At 40.6% G+C, this 23,210-nt stretch overlaps 1 protein-coding gene across 6 annotated transcripts in view; it reads left to right on the plus strand.

Moving 5' to 3' along the window:
- The window catches only part of TBC1D30 (TBC1 domain family member 30), a 98,461-nt gene that overhangs the window by 57,477 nt on the left and 17,774 nt on the right, over positions 1-23,210 (plus strand). For all 6 annotated transcript variants that reach the window (XM_012444957.3, XM_021670232.2, XM_021670231.2 and 3 more), the window contains one exon: positions 991-1,096. In XM_012444957.3, the coding sequence (XP_012300380.2) occupies positions 991-1,096 (106 nt within the window). The remainder of the gene's footprint in view (positions 1-990; positions 1,097-23,210) is intronic.

Below are 23,210 nucleotides of genomic sequence, written 5' to 3' on the forward strand. Positions count from 1 at the left end.
GAAATACCTGGTACTCTTTGGGCTATCCTTTTTCCCCTTTCTAGAAGAAAGATTGAAGTCCAATCTGACTCACAGGTAGCTAAGTGTCAGATTCTTTATTTACACGTAGAACTGAATGCAAGGAGCAGTGTAATCTCCAACTAGCAGCAGCACCCTGAGAAGAACTCAGAAAATTCTGCTTGTGAAAACACCCCATGGACATGAAATATGCAGATCCAATTCTTGTAATTTTCATCTTCTATTCCTACCGTGGTTTGGTTTTGAATCTATTACGTTAATGATATCAGTTTACAGATTAAGACCAACAGAGTCCCTTATAGGAGATAATTGTTCTTTAGTACCCAATTTCATGGTTATGATTTCTAATGAGTGTGGGTATTCTGATGTGTAGATTGTGTCTCATGGAAACAATAAAGATACCATGTGAGGGTTGTGAGGCTGGGGGAGCCAAGTAGGAATGACAGGACTTACCTGTATCGAGTTCCTCAAAGTTGCTTTTGGTATTTTTAAATGTTTCATCCACAGTGGGCTTTACAATTATCAGGATTTTGCTATTTGTTGATTGGTAACTTGAGTGATTTGATGGCAAAAGGCAACTGCCCCTCTTTTGTTTTTGAGACAGGGTCTCTATCACCCAAGCTGGATTGCAGTGGGGCTGTCATGGCTCACTTCAGCCTTGGCCGTGGCTCGCTGCTCCCGGGCTTAGGTGATCCTCCTGCTTTAGCCTCCTGAGTAGCTGGGACCACAGGTGTGCACCACAATACCCAGCTAAGTTTTAAAATTTTTGGAGAGGTGGGGTCTCGCTGCGTTGCCTAAGCTGGTCTCAAACTCCTGGCCTCAAGCAATCCTCCTGCCCCAGCCTCCCAAAGTGCTGGGATTATAGGCGTGAGCCACCATGCCCAGCCCAACACATCTTATACCTGCAGCATGTACTGTTACACAGCATGGATGCCCTAAACAAGTTCTATTTTCTGTCCCTTCTTCATCTAGGCAAATAGAATGTTGTGAAACAGCAGATGAATTCTACAGCACCATGGGGCGCCTTACCCAGGAGATGCTAGAGAATGATCTTCTGCAAAGCCATGAACTCATGCAGGTGAGTGGGCAACATGGACCAGCGTGGCTCAGGGAACCCTGGGCACTGTGGGAATAACCAGTGCCAGAGCAGCGGTCTTGAGAAATGTACTTGGTTAGCCATCAGACTTAGTGTCTCAAATTGACCAAGAGTCTGTATATAATTTGATAAGAATCTATGTCATAAGAGGGAAGAAACGAATGATGGATATTTGTTGTAGCTTTCCTTCAGACTGTGTTGCTTAGAAATCATTAGGCACAATATAAACTGGAAAAATACACTGGAAAAACAAAATCACCAAGTGCTTATTCTGAATTTTATTCCTAGCCTTTCTTTTCTTTTTTGAGACTGTCTCACTCTGTCACCCCAGCTGGAGTGCCAGTGGCACAATCGTTGCTCACTGTAGCCTATGTCTCCTGGGCTTAAGTGATCCTCCCACCTCAGCCTCCTGAGTAACTGGAACTACAGGCGTGTACCACCATACAGCTAATTTTCATTTTTATTTTTTGTATAGATGGAGTCTTGCCATGTAACCTAGGCTAGTCTGGGACTCCTAGACTCAAGTGATCCTCCCACTTCGGCCTCCCTAAGTGCTGGGATTATAGGCATGAATCACTGTGCCCAGCCTACTTAGACTTGGTGGGGGGAAACAGTTATTGTTGGGAAGAAATTATTGAGGATAAAAAAGATTATTCTAATCAGCATTTTGATTCATTTGTTTTGCCCACATTTTCAACTCAGGTTATTATATATTAATTTTAAAGTGAAAGACTTGAAGTGTTTGGTTATTTTTTATGGCATGTTACTGTACTTTGATATCATATTCATCAAGTCTTTTAAATTGACAGCAAGCATAGAAAAAATAGCTGATTTATTAACACTGACTTATCCATCAGATTCTTTAATTTTTGATTTTTGTGGGTACATAGTAAGTGCATATATTTATGGAGTACGTGAGATACTTTGATACAGGCATGAAATGCATGATAATCAGATCAGGGTAAGTGGGATATTCATCCCCTCAAGGGTTTATCCTTTGTGTTACAGACAATCCAATTATACTTTTTAAGCTATTTTAAAATGTACAATTACATTACTATTGACTGTAGTCACCTGCTATGCTATCAAATACTAGGTCTTATTCATTCTAACTACTTTTTGTACCCACTAACTATCTCTACTTCCCTATCAACTTCTCTTTCCAGCCTCTGGAAACCATCCTTCTACTGTCTGTCTCCATCAGTTCAATTGTTTTAATTTTTAGCTACCACAAATTAGTGAGAATATTCAAAGTTTGTCTTTCTGTGCCTGTCTTATTTCACTTAACATAATGACCTCCGTTTCCATTCATGCTGTTGAAAGTGACAGAATCTCATTCCTTTTTTATGGCTGAATACTACTCCATTTTGTGTATGTGCAACATTTTCTTTATCCATTCATTGATTGATGGATACTTAGGTTGCATCCAGATCTTGGCTACTGTGAACAGTGCTGCAACAAATGTAGGCGTGAAGATACTGTTTTGGTACACCGATTTCCTTTCTTTTGAATGTGTACCCAGCAGTGGAATTTTTTGATTGTATGGTAGCTCTAATTTTAGTTTTTTTTTTTTTTGAGGAAATTCCAACTTGTTTTCCCTAGTGGTTGTACTAATTTACATTCCCACAAATATCTACAAGGGTTCCTTTCTCTCCACATCCTTGCCAGCATTTGTTACTGCCTGTCTTGGTTAAAAGCCATTTTAACTGGGGTGAGATAATATTTTATTGTAATTTTGATTTGCATTTTTCTGTTGATCAGTGATTTTGAGCATCTTTGTTTTCTTTTTATTTTATTTATTTATTTATTTATTTATTTATTTATTTATTTATTTTGAGACAGAGTCTCGCTTTGTCCCCAGGCTGGAATGTAGTGGCACAATCTCAACTCACTGAATTGTGGGTTCAGTAATCTCTCCTGGGTTCAAGTGATTCTCATGCCTCAGCCTCTTGAGTAGCTGGAACTATAGGTGTATGCCACCATACCAGGCTAATTTTTGTATTTTTAGTAGAGACGGGGTTTCGCCATGTTGGCCAGGCTGGTCTTGAACTCCTGACATCGAGTGATCCTCCTGCCCAGCTTGGCCTCCCACAGTGCTGGTATTATAGGCATGAGCCACCATACCTGGCCTTGAGCACCTTTTCATAAACCTGTTTGTCACTTGTATATCTTCTTTTAAGAAATGTCTAATAAGATTTTAAGAGTTATTTGAGCTCCTTGTATATTCTGGTTATTAATCCCTTTTCAGATGAGTAGTTTGTCAATATTTTCTTCCTCTCTTTGAGTTGTCTCTTCATGTTGTTGATTGTTTTCTTTGCTGTGCAGGAGCTTTTCAACTTGATGTGATCCTATTTGTCCTTTTTGCTTTGGGTGTCTGTGCTTGTGAGCTATTACCAAAGAAATTTTTGCCCACTCCATTGTTTTGGAGAGTTTCTCCTGTGTTTTATTGTAGTAGTTTCATAGTTTAACATCTTAGATTTGAGTTTTTAATCCATTTTGATTTGATATTTGTATATGGCAAGAGATAGGGGACTAGTTTTATTCTTCTGTATATGGATATCTATTTTTCCTGACACTATTTATTGAAGAGACTATCTTTGCCCCAATGTGTGTTTTTGGCACGTTTGCTGATAATGAGTTCACTGTAGGTACACGAATTTGTTTCTGGGCTGTCTGTTTTGTTCCATAGGTTTATGTGTCTGTTTTTATGCCAGTAACATGCTGTTTGGGTTACTATAATAGTAGTATAATTTGAAGTCAAATAATGTGATTCCTCCAGTTTGTTCTTTTTGCTTGGAATAGCTTTGACTATTCTGGGTCTTTTGTGTTTCCATATAAATTTTAGGATTGTTTTTCTATTTCTGTGAAGAATGTCATTGGTATTTTGATAGAGATTACATCAAATCTATAGATTGCTTTTAGGTAGTATCGATATTTTAACAATATTGATTCTTGCAATCCATGAACATGTAGTATTTTTCCTTTTTTGTGTGTGTTTTCTCTTCAGCTCCTTTCATTATGATTGTCATTGTAGAACTCTATAACTTCTTTGGTTATCTTAATTCCTAGGTAGTTAATTTTATTTGTAGCTATTATAAATGAGATTTAAAAATTTGTTTTTCAGATTGTTCACTGTTTGCATATTGAGATGCTACTGATTTTTGCATGCTGATTTTTTATTCTGAAACTTTACTGAATTTGTTGATCAGTGCTAATAGTTTTTTAGTGGAGTCTTTAGGTTTTTTAAAAATATGATTATATCATCTGCAAACAAGGATAATTTGACTTCTTCCTTTCTAAATTATTTGCCCTTTATTTTGTTCTCTTGACTTATTGCTCTAGCTAGGACTTCCAGTAGTATGCTGAATAACAGTAGTGAAAATGGGCATCCTTGTCATGTTCCAGATCTTAGAGGAAAGGCTTTCAGTTTTTCCCCATTCAGTATGATACTAGTTCTTGGTTTGTTGTGAATGGCTTTTATTATATTGAGGTATATTCCTTTTATACCCAGTTTTTTTGAAGGTTTTTATCATGAAAGCATGTCAAATTTTATCAAATGCTTTTTTAGCATCAGTGGAAATGATCATATGGTTTTTGTCCTTCCTTCTGTTGATATGATGTACTACATTGATTTGCATATGGATAGCCATCCTTGCATCCCTGAGATAAATCCAACTTGGTCATAATGAATGCTCCTTTTAATGTATTGTTGAATTTGGCTTGCTAGTATCTTACTGAGAATTTTTCATCAATATTCATCTGAGATATTGGCCTGTAGTTTTCTTTTCTTAATGTATATTTGTCTGGTTTTGGTGTCAGTGTAATACTGGCCTCATAGAGTGAGTTTGGAAGTATTCTCTTCTGTATATTTTGAAACAATTTGAATAGGATTGGTGTTAGTTCTTTAAATGCTTGGTAGAATTCATCAGTGAAGCTATCAGGTCCCAGGCTTTCTCTTTACTGGGAGACTTTTTATTATGGCATCAGTCTTGCTACTTGTTATTGGTATGTTCAGGTTTTGGGTTCCTTCATTGTTCAATCTTGGTAGGTTGTATGTGTCTAGAAATTTATCCATTTTCTCTAGATGTTCTAATTTATTGGTATACAGTTGCTCATAGCAGTCACTAATGATCCTTTGATTTTCTGTGGTATCAGTTGTAATGTCTCCTTTTTCATCTCTGAGTTTGTTTATTTGGGTCATCTCTCTTTTTTTTCTTAGTTTGGCTACAGGTGTATCAATGTTATTGATCTTTTCAAAAATTCAACTTTTCATTTCTTCTTTTGTATTTTTTTCATTCAGTTTCATTTCTGTTCTGATCTGTATTATTTCTTCTACTAATTTTGGGTTTGATTTGCTCTTGCTACAGTTCTTTAAGATAGATCATTCTATTTTTATATGACACTTTTCTTTTTTAATGTGGGCACTTACAGCTATACATTTCCCTCTTAGTACTCTTTTACTGTGACCCCATAGGTTTTAGTATGTTGTATTTTCATTATCATTTGTTTCAAGAAAATTTTCAGTTTCATATTTAGTTTTTTTATTCACCCACTGGTCACTCAAGAGCATATTGTTTAATTTTTATGTGTTTATATAGTTTCCAAATTTCCTCTTCTTATTGATTTGTAGGTTTATTCCATTGTGGTCAGAGAAGATACTTGATATTATTTCAATTTTTTGAATGTTTTAAGACTTGTTTTGTGACCTAACATATGATCTATCCTTGAGAATGATCCATGTGCTGAAGAGAAGAATGTGTATTCTACAGGTGTTAGATGAAATGTTCTGTGAATATCTACTAGGTCCATTTGTTTTATAGTGCAGATTAAGTTTAATGCTTTTATTTGTTGATTTTCTGTCTGTGTGATCTGTCCAATGATGAAAGTAGGGTATTGAAATCTCTAGCCATTATTGTGTTTGGGTCTATCTGTCTCTTTAGCTCTAATAATATTTGCTTTATTATATCTGGGTGCATATATATTTACAATCATTATATTCTCTTTTGCATTGACTCCTTTATTGTTACATAATGACCTTTTTTGTCTCTTAGTTTTTGTCTTGAAATGTATTTTTTCTGATAGAAGTATAGCTACTCCTGCTCTTTTTTGCTTTCCATTGGCATGGAATAACTTTTTCTATCCCTTCATTTTCAGTCTATGTGTATCTTTATTATGATGATGATGATTATTATTACCTTAAGTTCTGGAATACATGTGCAGAACATGCAGGTTTGTTACATAGGTATACACATGCCATGGTGGTTTGCTGCACTCATCAACCCGTCATCTACATTAGGTATTTCTCCTAATGCTATCCCTCCCCTAGTCCCCCACCCCCCAACAGGCCCCAGTGTATCATGTTCCCCTCCCTGTGTCCATGTGTTCTCATTGTTCAACTCCCACTTATGAGTGAGAACATGCAATGTTTAGTTTTCTGTTCTTGTGTTAGTTTGCTGAGAATGGTGGTTTCTAGCTTCATCCATGTCCCTCCAAAAACATGAACTCGTTCTTTTTTATGGCTGAATAGTATTCCATGGTGTATGTGTGCTACATTTTCTTCATCTAGTCTATCATTGATGCACGTTTGGGTTGGTTCCAAGTCTTTGCTATTGTGAGCAGTGCTGCAGTAAACATTCGTGTGCATGTGTCTTTAGACTAGAATAATTTATAATTTTTGGGGTATATACCCACTGACGGAATTGCTAGGTCAAATGGTATTTCTGGTTCTAGATCCTTGAGGAGTCACCACACTGTCTTCCACAATGGTTGAACTAATTTACACTTCCACCAACAGTATAAAACCATTCCTGTTTCTCCACATCCTCTCCAGCATCCTCTCCAGATTTTTCTGACTTTTTAATGATCACCTTTCTAACTGGCATGAGGTGGTATCTCATTGTGGTTTTGATTTGCATTACCCTGATGACCAGTGATGATGAGCTTTTAAAAATATGTTTATTGGTGGCATAAATGTCTTTTTTTGAGAAGTGTCTGTTCATATCCTTTGCCCACTTTTTGATGGGGTTGTTTGTTTTTTTGTTGTAAATTTGTTTAAGTTCTTTGTAGATTCTGGATATTAGCCCTTTGTCAGATGGATAGATTGCAAAAATTTTCTCCCATTCTGTAGGTTGCCTGTTCATTCTGATGATAGTTTCTTCTGCTGTGTAGAAGCTCTTTAGTTTAATGAGATCCCATTTGTCTGTTTTGGCTTTTGTTGCCATTGTTTTTGGTGTTTTAGTCATGAAGTCCTTGTCCATGCCTATGTCCTGAATGGTACTGCCGAGGTTTTCTTACAAGATTTTTATGGTTTTAGGTCTTACGTATAAGTCTTTAATCCATCTGGAGTTAAGTTTTGTATAAGGTGTAAGGAAGGGGTCCAGTTTCAGTTTTCTGCATATGGCTCGGCAGTTTTTCTAACACCATTTAATAGGGAATCCTTTTCTGAACATTGCTTGTTTTTGTCAGATTTGTCAAAGATCAGATGGTTGTAGATGTGTGGCATTATTTTTGAGGCCTCTGTTCTGTTCCATTGGTCTATATTTCTGTTTTGGTACCAGTACCATGCTGTTTTGGTTACTGTAGCCTTGTAGTATAATTTGAAGTCAGGTAGCATGATGCCTCCAGCTTTGTTCTTTTTGCTTAGGATTGTTTTGTCTATGTGGGCTCTTTTTTGGTTCCATATGAAATTTAAAATAGTTTTTTCAATTCTGTGAAGAAAGTCAATGGTAACTTGATGGGGATTGCATTGAATCTACAAATTACTTTGGGTGGCATGGCCATTTTCATGATATTGATTCTTCCTATCCATGAGCATGGAATGTTTTTCCATTTGTTTGTGTCCTCTCTTATTTTCTTGAGCAGTGGTTTGTAGTTCTCCTTGAAGAGGTCCTTCACATCCCTTTTAAGTTGTATTCCTAGGTATTTTATTCTGTTTGTAGCAATTGTGAATGGGAGTTCACTCATGATTTGGCTCTCTGTTTGTCTATTGTTGGTGAATAGGAATGCTTGTGATTTTTTTGCACATTGATTTTGTATCCTGAGACTTTGCTGAAGTTGCTTATGAGCTTAAGGAGATTTTGGGCTGAGATGATGGGGTTTTCTAAATATACAATCTAGACAATTTGACTTCATCTCTTCCTACTTGAATACCCTTTATTTCTTTCTCTTGTCTGATTGCCCTGGCCAGAACTTCCAATACTATATTGAATAGGAGTGGTGAGAGAGGGTATCCTTGTCTTGTGCTGATTTTCAAAGGGAATGCTTCCAGCTTTTGCCCATTCAGTATAATATTGGCTGTGGGCCTGTCATAAATAGCTCTTATTATTTTGAGATATGTTCCATCAGTACCTAGTTTATTGAGAGTTTTTAGCATGAAGCAGTGTTGAACTTTATCAAAGGCCTTCTCTGTATCTATTGAGATAATCATGTGGATTTTGTCATTGGTTCTGTTTATGTGATGGATAATGTTTATTGGTTTGTGTATGTTGAACCAGCCTTGCATCCCAGGGGTGAAACTGACTTGATTGTGGTGGGTAAGCTTTTTGATGTTCTGCTGTATTCGATTTGCCAGTATTTTATTGAGGATTTTTGCATCAATGTTCATCAGGGACACTGGCCTGAAATTTTCTTTTTTTGTTTTGTCCCTGCCAGATTTTATTATCAGGATGATGCTGGCCTCATAAAATGAGTTAGGGAGGAATCCCTCTTTTTGTACTGTTGGAGTAATTTCAAAAGGAATTTGAAATTACCAGCTCCTCTTTGTACCTCTGGTAGAATTTGGCTGTGAATCCGTCTGGTCCTAGGCTTTTTGTTGTGGTTTGCTTTTGGTTGGTAGACTATTACTGCCTCAATTTCAGAACTTGTTATTGGTCTCTTCAGGGATTTGACTTCTTCCTGGTTTAGTCTTGGGAGGGTGTATGTGTCTAGGAATTTATCTATTTCTTCTAGATTTTTCTGGTTTATTTATATAGAGGTGTTTTTAGTATTCTCTGATGGTAGTTTGTATTTCTGTGGGATCAGTGGTGATATCCCCTTGATCATTTTTTAGTGTGTCTATTTGATCCTTCTCTGCTTTCTTCTTTATTAGTCTGGCTAGCGGTCTGTTTTGTTAATCTTTTCAGAAAACCAACTCCTGGATTCATTGAGTTTTTGAATGTTTTTTCATGTCCCTATCTCCTTCAGTTCTGCTCTGATCTTAGTTATTTCTTGTCTTTTGCTAGCTTTTGAATTTGTTTGCTTTTAATTGTGAATAAGGGTGTCGATTTTAGATCTTTCCCACTTTCTCCTGTGGGCATTTAGTGCTATAAATTTCCCTCTAAATGCTGCTTTAGCTGTGTCCCAGAGATTCTGGCACATTGTGTCTTTGTTCTTATTGGTTTCAAAGAACTTACTTATTTCTGCCTTAATTTTGTTATTTACCCAGTAGTCATTCAGGAGCAGGTTGTTCAGTTGCTGTGTAGTTGTGTGGTTTTGAGTGAGTTTTGAATGAGTTCTAATTTGATTGCACTGTGGTCTGAGAGACTGTTTGTTATCATTTCCATTCTTTTTTTTTTTTTTTTTTGAGACAGAGTTTTGCTCTTGTTACCCAGGCTGGAGTGCAATGGCTCGATCTCGGCTCACCACAACCTCCGCCTCCTGGGTTCAGGCAATTCTCCTGCCTCAGCCTCCTGAGTAGCTGGGATTACAGGCACACGCCACCATGCCCAGCTAATTTTTTGTAGTTTTAGTAGAGACAGGGTTTCACTCTGTTGACCAGGATGGTCTCAATCTCTTGACCACATGATCCACCCGCCTCGGCCTCCCAAAGTGCTGGGATTATAGGCGTGAGCCACCGCGCCTGGCCATGATTTCCATTCTTTTGCATTTGCTGAGGAGTGTTTTACTTCCAATTATGTGATCAATTTATGACAAGTGTGATATGATGCTGAGAAGAATATATATTCTGTCGACTTGGCATGGAGAGTGCTATAGATGTCTAGTCTGCTTGGCCTAGATCTGAATTCAAGTCCTGAATATCCTTGTTAATTTTCTGTCTTGTTGATCTGTCTAATATTGACAGTGGGGTGTTAAAGTCTCCCACTATTATTGTGTGGGAGTCTAAGTCTCTTTGTAGGTCTCTAAGATCTTGTTTTATGAATCTGGGTGCTCCTGTATTGGGTACATATATATTTAGGATAGTTAGCTCTTCTTGTTGAACCGATCCCTTTACCATTACGTAATGCCTTTCTTTGTCCTTTTTGATCTTTGATTAAAGTCTGTTTTATCAGAGATTAGGATTGCAACCCCTGCTTTTTTTTTTTTTTTTTGCTTTCAATTTGCTAGGTAAATCTTCCTCCATCCCCTGATTTTGAGCCTATGTGTATCTTTGCACGTGAGATGGGTTTCCTGAATATAGCACACCAATAGGTCTTGACTCTTTATCCAGTTCGCCAGTCTGTGTCTTTTAATTGGGGCATCTAGCCCATTTACATTTAAGGTTAATATTCTTTTTTTTTTTTTTTTTTTTTTTTTTTTTTTTTTTTTTTTTTTTTTTTTTTTTTTTTTGAGACGGAGTTTCGCTCTTGTTACCCAGGCTGGAGTGCAATGGCGCGATCTCGGCTCACCGCAACCTCCGCCTCCTGGGTTCAGGCAATTCTCCTGCCTCAGCCTCCTGAGTAGCTGGGATTACAGGCACGCGCCACCATGCCCAGCTAATTAAGGTTAATATTCTTATGTGTGAATTTGATTCTGTCATTATAATGCTAGCTGGTTATTTTGCTTGTTAGTTGATGCACTTTCTTCATAGTGTTGATGGTTTTTACAATTTGGTATGTGTTTGTAGTGGCTGGTACAGGTTTTTCCTTTCCATGTTTAGTGTGCCTCCTTCAGGAGCTCTTGTAAGGCAGGCCTGGTGATGACAAAATTTCTGTCTTTTCTTTTCTGTAAAGGATTTTATTTCCCCTCTGCTTGTGAAGCTTTGTTTGGCTGGTTATGAAATTCTGAGTGAAAATTCTTTTCTTTAAGAATGTTGAATATTGGCCCCCACTCTCTTCTGGCTTGTAGGGTTTCTGCAGAGAGATCTGCTATTAGTCTGATTGGCTTCCCTTTGTGGGTAACCCGACCATTCTCTCTAACTGCCCTTAACGTTTATTCCTTCATTTCAATCTTGGCGAATCTGATGATTATGTGTCTTGGGGTTGCTCTACTTGAGGAGTATCTTTGTAATAGGCTCTATATTTTCTGAATTTGAATGTTGGTCTGCCTTGCTAGGTTGGGAAAGTTCTCCTGGATAATATCCTGAAGAGTGTTTTCCAACTTGGTTCCATTCTCTCTGTCACATTTAGGTACACCAATCAAACGTAGGTTTGGTCTTTTTACATAGTCCCATATTTCTTGGAGGCTTTGTTTCTTCTTTTTCATTCTTATTTCTCTAATCTTGTCTTCATGCTTTATTTCATTAAGTTGATCTTCAATCTCTGATATCCTTTCTTCCACTTGATCGATTCAGCTATTGATACTTGGGTATGCTTCACAAAGTTCTCCTGCTGTGTTTTTCAGCTCTATCAGGTCTTTTGTGTTCTCTAAACTGGTTTTTAGTTATCAATTCTTCTAATCTTTTTCAAGGTTCTTAGCTTCCTTGCATTGGGTTAGAACATGCTTCTTTAGCTCAGAAGAGTTTGTTATTACCCACCTTCTGAAGCCTAATTCTGTCAATTCATCAAACTTGTTTCCCGTTCAGTTTTGTTCTTTTGCTGGTGAGGAGTTGTGATGTTTTGGAGGAGAAAGAGGCATTCTGGATTTTGGAATTTTCAGCCTTTTTGCGCTGGTTTTTCCTCATCTTCGTGGATTTATCTACCTTTGATCTTTGATGTTGGTGACCTTTGATGTGATTTTTGTGTGGACATCCTTTTTGTTGATGTTGATGCCATTTCTTTCTGTTTGTTATTTTTCCTTCTAACAGGCCTCTCTGCTGCAGGTCTGCTGGAGTTTGCTGGAGGTCCACTCCAGACCCTGTTTGCCTGGGTGTCACCAGTGAAGGCTGCAGAACAGCAAAGATTGCTGCCTGTTCCTTCCTCTGGAAGCTTCATCCCAGAGGGGCACCTGCCAGATGCCAGTCAGAGATCTCCTGTATGAGGTGTCTGTTGACCCCTGCTGGGAAGTATCTCCCAGTCAAGAGGCATGGGGTTCAGAGACCCACTTGAGGAGGCAGTCTGTCCCTTAACCAAGCTTGAGCGCTGTGCTGGGAGATCCATTTCTCTCTTCAGAGCTGGCAGGCAGGAACGTTTAAGTCTGCTGAAGCTGTGCCCACAGCTGCCCCTTCCCCCAGGTGCTCTGTCCTAGGGAGTTCTATAAGCCCCTGACTGGGGCTTCTACCTTTCTTTTGGAGATGCCCTGCTCAGAGAGGAGGAATCTAGAGAGGCAGTCCGGCTACAATGGCTTTGCTAAGCTGCAGTTGGCTCTGCCAAGTTCAAACTTCTCGGTGTCTTTGTTTACACTGTGAGGGGAAAACCACCTCCTCAAGCCTCAGTAATGGCAGACACCACCCCCCTCCCCGCCAAGCTTGAGTGTCCCAGGTTGACTTCAGACTGCTGTGCTGGCAGTGAGAATTACAAACCAGTGGATCTTAGCTTGCTGATCTCCGTGGGGTGGGATCCACTGAACTAGACCACTTGGCTCTCTGCCTTCAGCCTCCTTTCCAGGGGAGTGAATGGTTCTGTCTTGCTGGCATTCCAGGTGCCACTGGGGTATTTAAAAAAAAAACTGCAGCTAGCTCAGTGTCTGCCCTAACAGCCGCCCAGTTTTGTGCTTGAAACCCAGGGCCCTGGTAGTGTACATACCCAAGGGAATCTCCTGGTCTGCAGGTTGTAAGATGGCGGGAAAAGCATAGCATCTGGGCCAGAATGCACCATTTTTCATAGCACAGTCTCTCACGGCTTCCCTTAGGTAGGGGAGGGGGTTCCCTGACCCCTTGCACTTCCCCAGGTGAAGCGACACCCACCCTGCTTCAGCTCACCCTCTATAGGCTGCACCCACTATCTAAGCAGTCCCAATGAGATGAGCCAGGTACCTCAGCTGGAAGTGCAGAAATCACCCACCTTCTGTGTTCATCTCACTGGGAGTTGAAGACTGGAGCTGTTCCTATTCAGTCATCTTGCCAGCCACCCGAGTCTGTGTGTATCTTTATAAGTGAAGTGTGTTTCTTGTAGGCAACAGATCATTGAGTCTTGTTTTTTTCATCCATTCAGCCACTCTGTATCTTTTGATTAGAGAATTTAGTGCATTTACATTCAGTGTTGTTATTGATAAGTAAAGCCTTACTCCTGCCATTTTGTTACTTGTTTTCTGGTTTTTTGTGGGCTTCTCTTTCTTCTTTTTTTCCTTCCTTCCTGTCTTCCTTTTTTGTGAAGATGATTTTTCTCTGGTAGTGTGCTTTAATTTCTTATTTTTTGTGTATTTGTTGTATGTTTTTGATTTGAGGTTACCATGACATTTGCACATACTATCTTAAACCTATTATTTTGAATTGATAACAACTTAACACTGACTGTGTAAACAAACACACAAAAAGAAAAGTAATGCAAACTCTATACTTTAACTTTGTCCCCCTGCTTTTTAATTTTATATTGTTTCTCTTTATGTACTGTTTATGCCTTAAAAAGTTGTTCTAGTTATTTTTATTGTTCATCATTTAGTCTTTCTACTTAAGTCAAGAGAAGTTTACACACCACAGTTACAGTGTTATCCTAAACTTGTGTTTTTCTGTGTGCTTACTATTACCAGTGAGTTTTTTACCCTTACATGCTTTCTTCCTGCTCATTAACATTGTTTTGTTTCAGATAGAAGAACTCTCTTTAGCATTTCTTATAGGACAGGTCTAGTGTTGATGAAATCCATCAGCCTTTGCTTGTCTGGGAAGGTCTTTTTTCTTCCTTTGTGCTTAAAAGATATTTTCGCTGGATATACTATTCTAGGGTAGAAGTTTTTTTTTCTTTTGGCACTTTAAATATGTCATGCCACTCTCTCCTGGTTATGCTACTTTTTCCTGGCCTGTAAGGCTTCCACTGAGAAGTCTGTTGCAGACATGTTGGAGCTCCATTGTAAGTTACTTATTTTTTTTCCCTTACTGCTTTTAGGATCCTTTCTTTATCCTTGACTTTTGGGAGTTGGATTGTAAAATGCCTTGAGGTAGTCTTTTTTGGGTTAAATCTGTTGGTGTTTTATAACCTTCTTGTACTTGATTGTTGATGTACTTCTCTAGGTTTGGGTAGTTCTTTGATATTATCTCTTTGAATAAGCACTCTCTCCCTATTTCTTTCTCTATCTCCTCTTTAAGGCCAATAACTCTTAAATTTGCCCATTTGAGGCTATTTTCTAGATTCTGTAGGCATGTTTCATTATCTTTTATTCTTTTTATTTTCACATAACCTGTCTTTAAAGCTCACTAATTATTTCTTCTACTTGATCAGTTCTGCTATTGAGAGACTCTGATGCATTGTTTAATGTGTCAATTGCATTTTTTAGGTCCACAATTTCTGCTTAATTATTTCAGTCTCTTTGTTAAATTTAAATGATAGCATTCTGAATTCCTTCTCTGTGTTATCTTGAATTTATTTGAGTTTCCTGAAAACAGCTATTTTGAATTCTTTGTCTGAAAGGTCATCTATTTCTGTTTCTCCAGGATTAGTCCCTGGTGCTTTATTTAGTTCATTTAGTGAGCCCATGTTTTTCTAGATGGTGTTGATGCTTGTAGATGTTTTCTGGTGTCTGGACATTGAAGAGTTAGGTATTAGTCTTCACAATCTGAGCTCGTTTGTGCCTATTCTTCTTGGGAAGGCTTTCTAGGTATTAGGCCATTCTTGCATTGCTACAAAGAAATACTTGAGACTGGATAATTTATAAAGAAAAGAGGTTTAATTGGCTCATGGTTGTCCAGACTGTGTAAGCAGCATGACCCTGGCACCTACTTGGCTTCTGTGAAGGCCTGGGGAGCTTTTAATCATGGCAAAAGGTGAAGAGGGAACAGACATGTCAAGTGGCCAGAGCAGGAGAGAGAGAGAGTGAGTTAAATAGGGGGAGCTGCCACACACTTTTAAACTAGATCTTACCTGAACTCAGAGCAAGAGTTCACCTATCACCAAGGGGTGATAAGAGTTCACCTATCACCAAGGGGTGATAAGAGTTCACTTATCACCAAGGGGTGATAAGAGTTCACTTATCACCAAGGGGTGATAAGAGTTCACTTATCACCCAAGTCATTCATGAGGGATCTGCCTTCAAGATCCAGACACCTCCCACCAGGCCCCACTTCCAACATTGGAGATTATAATTCAACATAAGATTTGGATGGGAATAAATATCCAAATTATCACCAGGTCTTCAAAGGGACTTGGGCCCCAAGCCCAGTAATGCTGTGGGTTTTTTTTTTTGCAGACTTTTAGAGGTACCATTTCCATGGTCTTTGAGAAGATGCAGAAGAATTCTTTTCCTTTAATTTCTCTGAAACATATGGAGTCTTTCTGTGCTGAGCCCTCTGAAACTACGGGTTTGATGATGCAAACACCCCTGTGGCCACTACCACTGGAACTGTGCTGTGTCAGACCTGAAGCTGGCTCAGCATTGGGCCTTCCCTTCAGGGCAGTGAGTTCCCCCCAGGCCCCAGGTGTGTCTAGAGATGTTGTCTGGGATCCTGGGATTGGAGTTTAAAATCTTAGCAGTTTACCTGATGTTAAATTCTACTGCAGCCAAGCTGTCACTGAAACTACAATACAAAGCTTTTCCCACTCTTCCATCCCCTTACCACAGGCAGACGAGTCTCTACCTGTGGCCACCACCACCACTGGTCCATAGCGGGTTCTGCTGGGCCACCACCAATGTTTGCTTATAGCCCAAGGGCTCTTCCCTCAGCTTATGGTGAATGCTGCCAGGCTTGGGACTCATGCTTCAGGGCCATGGGCTCCCACCGGCCCAGGGCAGGTCCGGAAATACTGTCCAAGAGCCTAGGCCTAGACTCAGAGACCCCAAGAGCCTACTGTTATTCTACCTTACTGTGGCTGAGCTGGTACCTAGGGTGCAAGACAAAGTCCCCTTTACTTTTCCCTCTGCTTTTCTCAAACAGAATGAGCCTTTCACCATAGCCACCAGAGCTGGGAATATGCTGGGTCTCCCCTGAAACCAGCATTTCTCAGTGCTCAGGGCCCATGGCATACTCCCTGGATATTGCTGGTTGTTATTCAGGGTCCAAGGACTTTTAGTCAGCAGGTGATGAACCCTGCAAGTGTTGGGTCCTTTTCTTTAAGACAGTGGGTTCTCTTTTGGCCCAGGATGTGGCCAGAAATGTCATCTGGGAGCTAGGGCCTGGAATAGGGGCCTCATGACTCTGCTGCTCTGTCTGTTGCCCATCCTGCTGTGGCTGAGCTGGTATCCAAGATGTAAGACAAAGTCCTCTTTACTCTTCATTCTCCTCTCCTTAAGCAGAAGGAAGGAGTCACTTTCATTGCTATGAGCTGCACTGCCCGGGGTTGGAGGAGGGATGGTGCAAGCCTTCCCATAGCCGTAACAGCTTGTGCCTCCCTAGATTATGTGCCACCCTAGTTCACTGACTCTAAGCCCAGCCTAGCACTGGGAGTTGCCTAGGAATTGCAGTCCTTGTGTCCTGGACTGCTGTTCAAGTTTACCTAGGACCCCAGAACACTTTGGCCTGGGATGGCAGTTCCAACAGTTGAGATGGGTGATTCCACCTGGCTAGGTCTGGTTCAAGTGTTCCATCTGTGTGTGAATGCTGGCTGCGCCCAGCACAACTTTGCTCTGCACTGTGACAGAGCAGCACTGAGTTCAGTGTAAAGTCCCTCAGTCACTGCACTCTCCTGTTCCATGCACAGACTCTTTCTCCATGTCTTATGGACACTGCCAGGGGATTGGAGAGGGGTGGCATCTGCAACTCGAGACTGTCTTTCCTTCCCTCCTCAATGCCTCTTTCCATGATATGAAGTTCAAACCAGATACTGTGATTATTCACCTAATTTTTGGTTCTTGTTATGGTGCTTCTCTGTGTACAGAGAGTTGTTAAAATTTGGTGTTGCAGCAGGGGGCATGAATGGTGTAGGCTTCTATTCTGCCATCTTGCCTGCCTACCCCCCCATTGCCACCAAATGGATTAATTTATTAAATAAACCTTTATTGAGAATCCATGGTTAGTTTTCTGCCTTTTGTTTTTGAATCAATGTTGAATTAAACCCAACTTGTAGATTATGGCTGTCTTTCTAGATTCCCTCTGCTCTAACACAGAATGAGCCTTTCACCATAGCCACCACAGCTGGGAATATGCTGGGTCTCCCCTGAAGCCAGCATGTCTCAGAGCTCAGGGCCCATGGCATATTCCCTGGATGTTGCTGGTTGTTATTCAGGGTCCAAGGGATCTTTAGTCAGCAGGTGATGAACCCTGCCAGTGCTGGGTCCTTCCCTTTAAGGCATCGGGTTCCCTTTTGGCCCAGAGTGTGGCTAGAGATGTCATCTAGGAGCTAGGGCCTGGAATAGGAGCCCGGTATTTTGCTGCCAGAGTAATGATCCATGCTTATTGCTTTGGTCATTTCCTTGCTCTCTAAGTCCTTCAGCACTTCCTTGTTCTAACTACAGTGAAAAAAATGCTTCAGCCTCATTTTCTATACTCTATATTAACTTCTCCAAATATTTATTGAGGACCTCTAAATGTCAGGTAACGTGCCAGGTGCAGGGACACAGAAGAAAACATGGGCTCTGTCATCGGGAGCCCACAGTCTCCTAGAGCAGTGTGGGAAGTGCACCGAGTGTACAGAGGGGCTGGGGGCTGAGGAAGAGAGAAGACCTCATCCAGCCTGGGGGGCAGGAGTGGAGTGAGTTGGATAAGTCAGGAAAGGCTTCCTTGAGGGAATTCATATCTGATTTTACCTTTACAGAAGAATAGGAGTTGGCTAGGCTCTGTGTGTGTATGAGGCGGGGAGGGGTGCACATACGTATGAGGGTGTGTGTGTCTGTGTGTGTGTGTTTGTGTGTGTTGAAGGCTCTGTTGCAGAGCAGAGATGCAATTCGTGTTTGAGAGAGCAGCATGTGTCAAGGCCTGTTGATAACATATTGCATGAGCGTGAGGGGGACTGCCAGAAGGCTGGAATTCAGGGACTGGCTCAAGGAAGACCCCAGTGCCTTGTAAGGCGCTCGGACTTGATGTTTCAGGTCAGTAATTCAGGAATTGAGAGAGTCTACTTGCTGGAGTTTTAGGGCTTCTGTGGACCCTTTGGAAAGGGGAATAGAAGAACTGTGGACCTGAAAGATTTTAAGGAGTGGAGGAAAATGGTTTGAGTTGTGTTTTAAGTCAACTCCATGGGCAACTCTGTGAAGGATGGATTTCAAAGGGACAATCTGACAGCAGGAAGGCCTGCAAGGAGGCAGTGAAGGGTGGAAACAGAATGGAACAGTGACAGTACTTACAAGGTGAAATGGACTGGACTTGGCGATGGAAAAGGGATACAGGGATGAAAGGAAAAGTAATAGGGGAGAAAGGGCAACTCATAATCTCCTGGCTTAGAAGGATGAGGGTAAGTTTCTGAGGGGACGAGGATGGTTTTGTTTTCAGATAGGTTGCTTTAGAGGTGTACTTTGACTGCCCCGTTCCTGACCTATCCAAAACTGTTCCCGCTGTTTCACAGACTGACTCTATGGCACTGGTCATAGCTCTGTTCCCACCCAGGCATCTGTAGACCATGCTCATTCCTGTGACAGGGCTTGTGGTCCCTCTGATGGTCCATCTGTAAAAATCCTGTTTGCCCACCTGGATGCTGCTCAATTTCTTCTCTCTCCCACTCCCATAGCCTCCGTTATCCCAGCACTCATGGACGATGGCTCCTCTGTACTCCTCCAGTACTAAAGATTCTTTTTTGTTTGTTTGTTTGTTTATTTCGTTTTTTGAGACAGAGACTCACTTTGTCACGCAGACTGGAGTGCAGTGGCGTGAGCATGGCTCACTGCAGCCTCGACTTCCTGGGCTCAAGCAATTCTCCCACCTCAGCCCCCCTAAGTAGCTGGAACTACAGGCATGTGCCACCAGGCTGGGCTAATTTTTAAATTTTTTAGAGATGGGGTTTCACTATGTTGCCCAGGCTGGTTTTTAACTGGGTTCAAGCAGTTCTCACTCCTCAGCCCTGCAAGTAGCTGGGACTACAGGTGCATGCCACCATGCTTGGCTTATTTTTAAAAAATGTTTTTTAGAGATGGCGTTTTGCCATGTTGCCCATGCTGGTCTTGAACTCCTGTCACTGCCTGAGCCTCCCACAGTATTGGGATTACAGGCATGAGCCACGGCACCTGCTCTGTTTTTCAAGTATATTAATTTTTTTCCCTTAAAGTAGCAAGTTCCTTAATGTTAGGGGCTTCAGGTACATCTAGCTTAGTGCGAAGAAGACAATGGTTACTCAGTGAATACACAGAATCATGAATGTTAGATCTTGAGGTTGTGGTTTTCTTTTTTTTCTTTTTTTGAGATGGAGTCTCGAACTGTCACCCAGGCTGGAGTGCAGTGGTGTGATCTCGGTTCGCCGCAACCTCCACCTCCCTGGTTCAAGCAATTCTCCTGCCTCACCCTCCCAAGTAGCTAGGATTACAGGCACCCACCACCATGCCTAGCTAATTTTTTGTATTTTTAGTAGAGACAGGGTTTCACTATGCTGGCTAGGCTGGTCTCGAACTCCTGACCTTGTGATCTGCCCTCTCGGCCTCCCAAAGTGCTGGGATTACAGGTGTGAGCCACTGCACCCAGCCAAAGTTGTGGTTTTCAAACTGAACTGTGTAAGAAACATCCCAGGAATGTATGAAAATGCAGATATTTGGCCCATGGGTGGTTCTGATACAGGTGGCTTTCAGACAACACTTAGAGACACTGGCTTAAAAGAAACTTAAAGATCAACTAAGCTAATTCTGTCACTTTAGAGAGAGGAAACCACGAGCTGGCGTGTGAGCAAGTTGCCGGTTTCTCATGTTGCCTAGTGGAAGACCCAAGACTGCACTTGGGTCCCCAACTTCTAGCTGAATGCTTTTCCTCCCATCCAACACACTGCTTCCACCTATTCAAAAGATGTCTTTCTAAAAGCCAAAATCCTCTTTAGAAGAATAAGGCAACATCTCCTTTCACTTACAGTTTAAACATTGCCAGAAGGAATGAGATGTGTTGGATGCCATCTTTGTTTTCTAGGAATTTCCAATCTTAGGTATCAGGAGAAGGAACCACTTCTTGTTGCTGCTTAAAGCAGAAGAATCCTAGAGGGAGAATTGTGGGCTGTGGATTGATTGATGGGATTCCATTTTAGTAGCATCTCTCCTGTCGAGGAAAACATCTGCGTGAAGATGAACTAAACCTAATTTTGTGCAACTCATGTTTTCCTGTTTCTTGTAAAGCATATCAGTAATTACAAAATATAATGTGTTTTCAGCAGTGCCTAAATATAAATGTCTATTTAAGTATATGTTGGTAGTTCAGATAGTAAATAGACTTGTTAATTTTCCTTGACATCATAGAATGTTCAGGAGAGAAATGGTGAATGTCATTTCAAGCCACTCTCTTTTCTACATTCATTCTTTAAAGAAAAACATTTAGTGCTGTCAGCAAACCTGAAATAGCACCAGGTGAAAAATGTGGGCTGAATGTAAGGTCTTTATATTTGAGCTGAAGAGATGAAAGCATTCTCTCCTTTCAGTCTTTCCCTTTTCTTTCAGTTCTAAGTGCCGTACTGAAAATAATATGCTGGGTTTTCCCCCTTGTAGATCACTGTGTTCTTACTAGCCATGGTCATTTTCATGTTTGTTTAATTTTTTTTTTATTGATAGTGTTAAAGAAATTGGGAGAATGCTGATTAAATAATGTACCTGGATATCAGTAGGACTTTTGACATTGCCTCTTGTAAATTCCTTGAGGGCAGTGTAGAGAAAAGTTAGTTAGATGCTATTATTAGGGTTTGTAGGTGGTTGGGAAACCTAACCCAAAGCATTTGTGACTGATTTCCTGTTGTCTGGCGGGAGATCTTGCGTACTGAGAGGCAGAACTTTCCTTTGCACCCACTCTGTTCACTTTTTTCCATCAATGATGGGGTGGAAATTACAAGGGAGTAAGTGCTTGTTCAATACAAGGATCATGTTTGATTAATTAAATTGAAATTGTCTGTCCTGCAAAATACTGTGTGCCCATAACTGAAAGTGCTTAAGCTGTGTCTTTGTGGCCAGCCATTAGGGATCCTCTAGAAGGGACTCCTGCTTGGGAGGGAGGTGGAACATGTTTGGATTCTTTTTTAACCCTGTGATTCTATGACTGTGCCATATTTTGGCTCTAAGATGATTAGTCAGATATCTTTCTTGTAATCTGTTGTAAATCTCTGACTTACCAAGGTGGAAGCCTAAAGGCGTCGGGCACCCTGAGTGCCATGTCGGTGTGCCAGGGATGCTTATGCTTCTGAAATAAACATGTCTTCAGACATGAGGCCTTCAAATAAGTGAGTGAATATTTGGGAAGAACTACTATAAACAACTTTGTTTCAGGAATACTGATTTCTTCTTTGATGGACTAACTAAAAGTCAGTGACAGAGAGAGGAGGACTTGAAGTAGAAGATGAAAGCTCAATGGAGCTAGTTTTCTTTTTGGTCAGGTGTTTTTAGCTCAGTGGCCCCTGAGGGTTCTTGCTCAGAGCCTAGACTAGCAGTCCTGGGACAGGGCAGGGTGAAGTAGGGAGAGGATGTACTTCCATGTTCCTCTCTTATGAACTTCCTTCACAAGTCTGGATGAGGGAATTTACTGATACCTTGTTACAAAACTGGCAAAATGAAACACAGGTGAATCTTTAGCTCATCATCCTACTTATTGTCTTTAATAAGATATCTTATTTCACTTGTAAGGAATTTTGAGATTCTTAGCATCAAATATCTCATCTTTTAAAGTTGAGTCCAAAGGACATGGGTTTCTTAAATGTCTGAACACATTTCTAAACTGTTGGGGAGAAAAAAAACACATGACGGAGAGTTGATTCTTGGCAACTGTGGGATCACATTTGGGGTTGATGGTCAGGTAGTTAGGCCGATGCAGTTCCTATCTAGCCCCTTAGAGAAGGTGCTGTGCTCCCAACTGGCTGCTGAGGAGAGGATTTCACATCTCTTGCATTCCCTCAAAAGGGTATGTGGAGCTAAGACATGACCTTAAGAGCAAGAGGGGAAGAATTCTGCAGTGGCAGCGAGGTAACTGGTGGATACCTTTGTGAGATCAAAGAATGTGAGAGTGCTTCTGAGTACATTATTTTAAAATTATATGAAGTATTTTGGGCATACAGAATGTATTAAGAATAAGACAACGAAATTTACATACCCCTCCCACCCAACTTGAGAAATAAAAATTAACAGCCACAGGAAAACACACTCATATGCGTCTCCCTGATCTTATCCCCATCTCCTCTCAGAGGTAACCACGATCCTGAGTTTCACACCCTTTATTTTTTAAATGAGGAAAAGGAAGCCCAGAGAGGTGGGGAACTGGTTTAATTTCACACTCCAGGCTAGTGAGAGCCACAAGATGACTTCTGCTTCTTTCCTTGGGGCACAGTTTATTGTTAGTAAACCTGTATTCCTTCTTCAAGTCTGTAGTGTCTGTGATAAGACAGCTTAGAGATTGTGTTTGCAGTCCCTATCAGCTGTGTGGCTTTGCACAATAAGCATGGAGAATTGAAGAGAAGGAATTTTAGCCAACACTTGTTTCGAATCTTGGGCTGGTACAGTAAAGTATAAAGGGATACCATGACATCTGGGGACAGTCAGATGTACAGCTTCTTAGAATAAAAATTGCAGGGGACTGTCATGATGGTGGCACTGAGCTATAAAATGAAAGAGCATCACAATCAAACTCCTTTCACAGCTTTCCTTTTGCTACATGCCCAATTAGACATCTTCCAAGCCTTCACAAAAGCAGTCCTGCTGAAATAAAAAATACCATTTTAAAACATTTTCCTAAGAAAGCATTATCAGGATATTTCTTTGGCTTCCTGGGAGAAATGAACATGTGATTAATATATATTTTCTGGTGAATAAGAACCAGGATTGAAGAAACATGTTTGGAGCT

Source organism: Aotus nancymaae, unplaced genomic scaffold, assembly GCF_030222135.1.
Source record: "Aotus nancymaae isolate 86718 unplaced genomic scaffold, 86718_ANA_hifiasm-v0.15.2.pri h1tg000016l, whole genome shotgun sequence".
NCBI lineage: Eukaryota > Metazoa > Chordata > Mammalia > Primates > Aotidae > Aotus > Aotus nancymaae.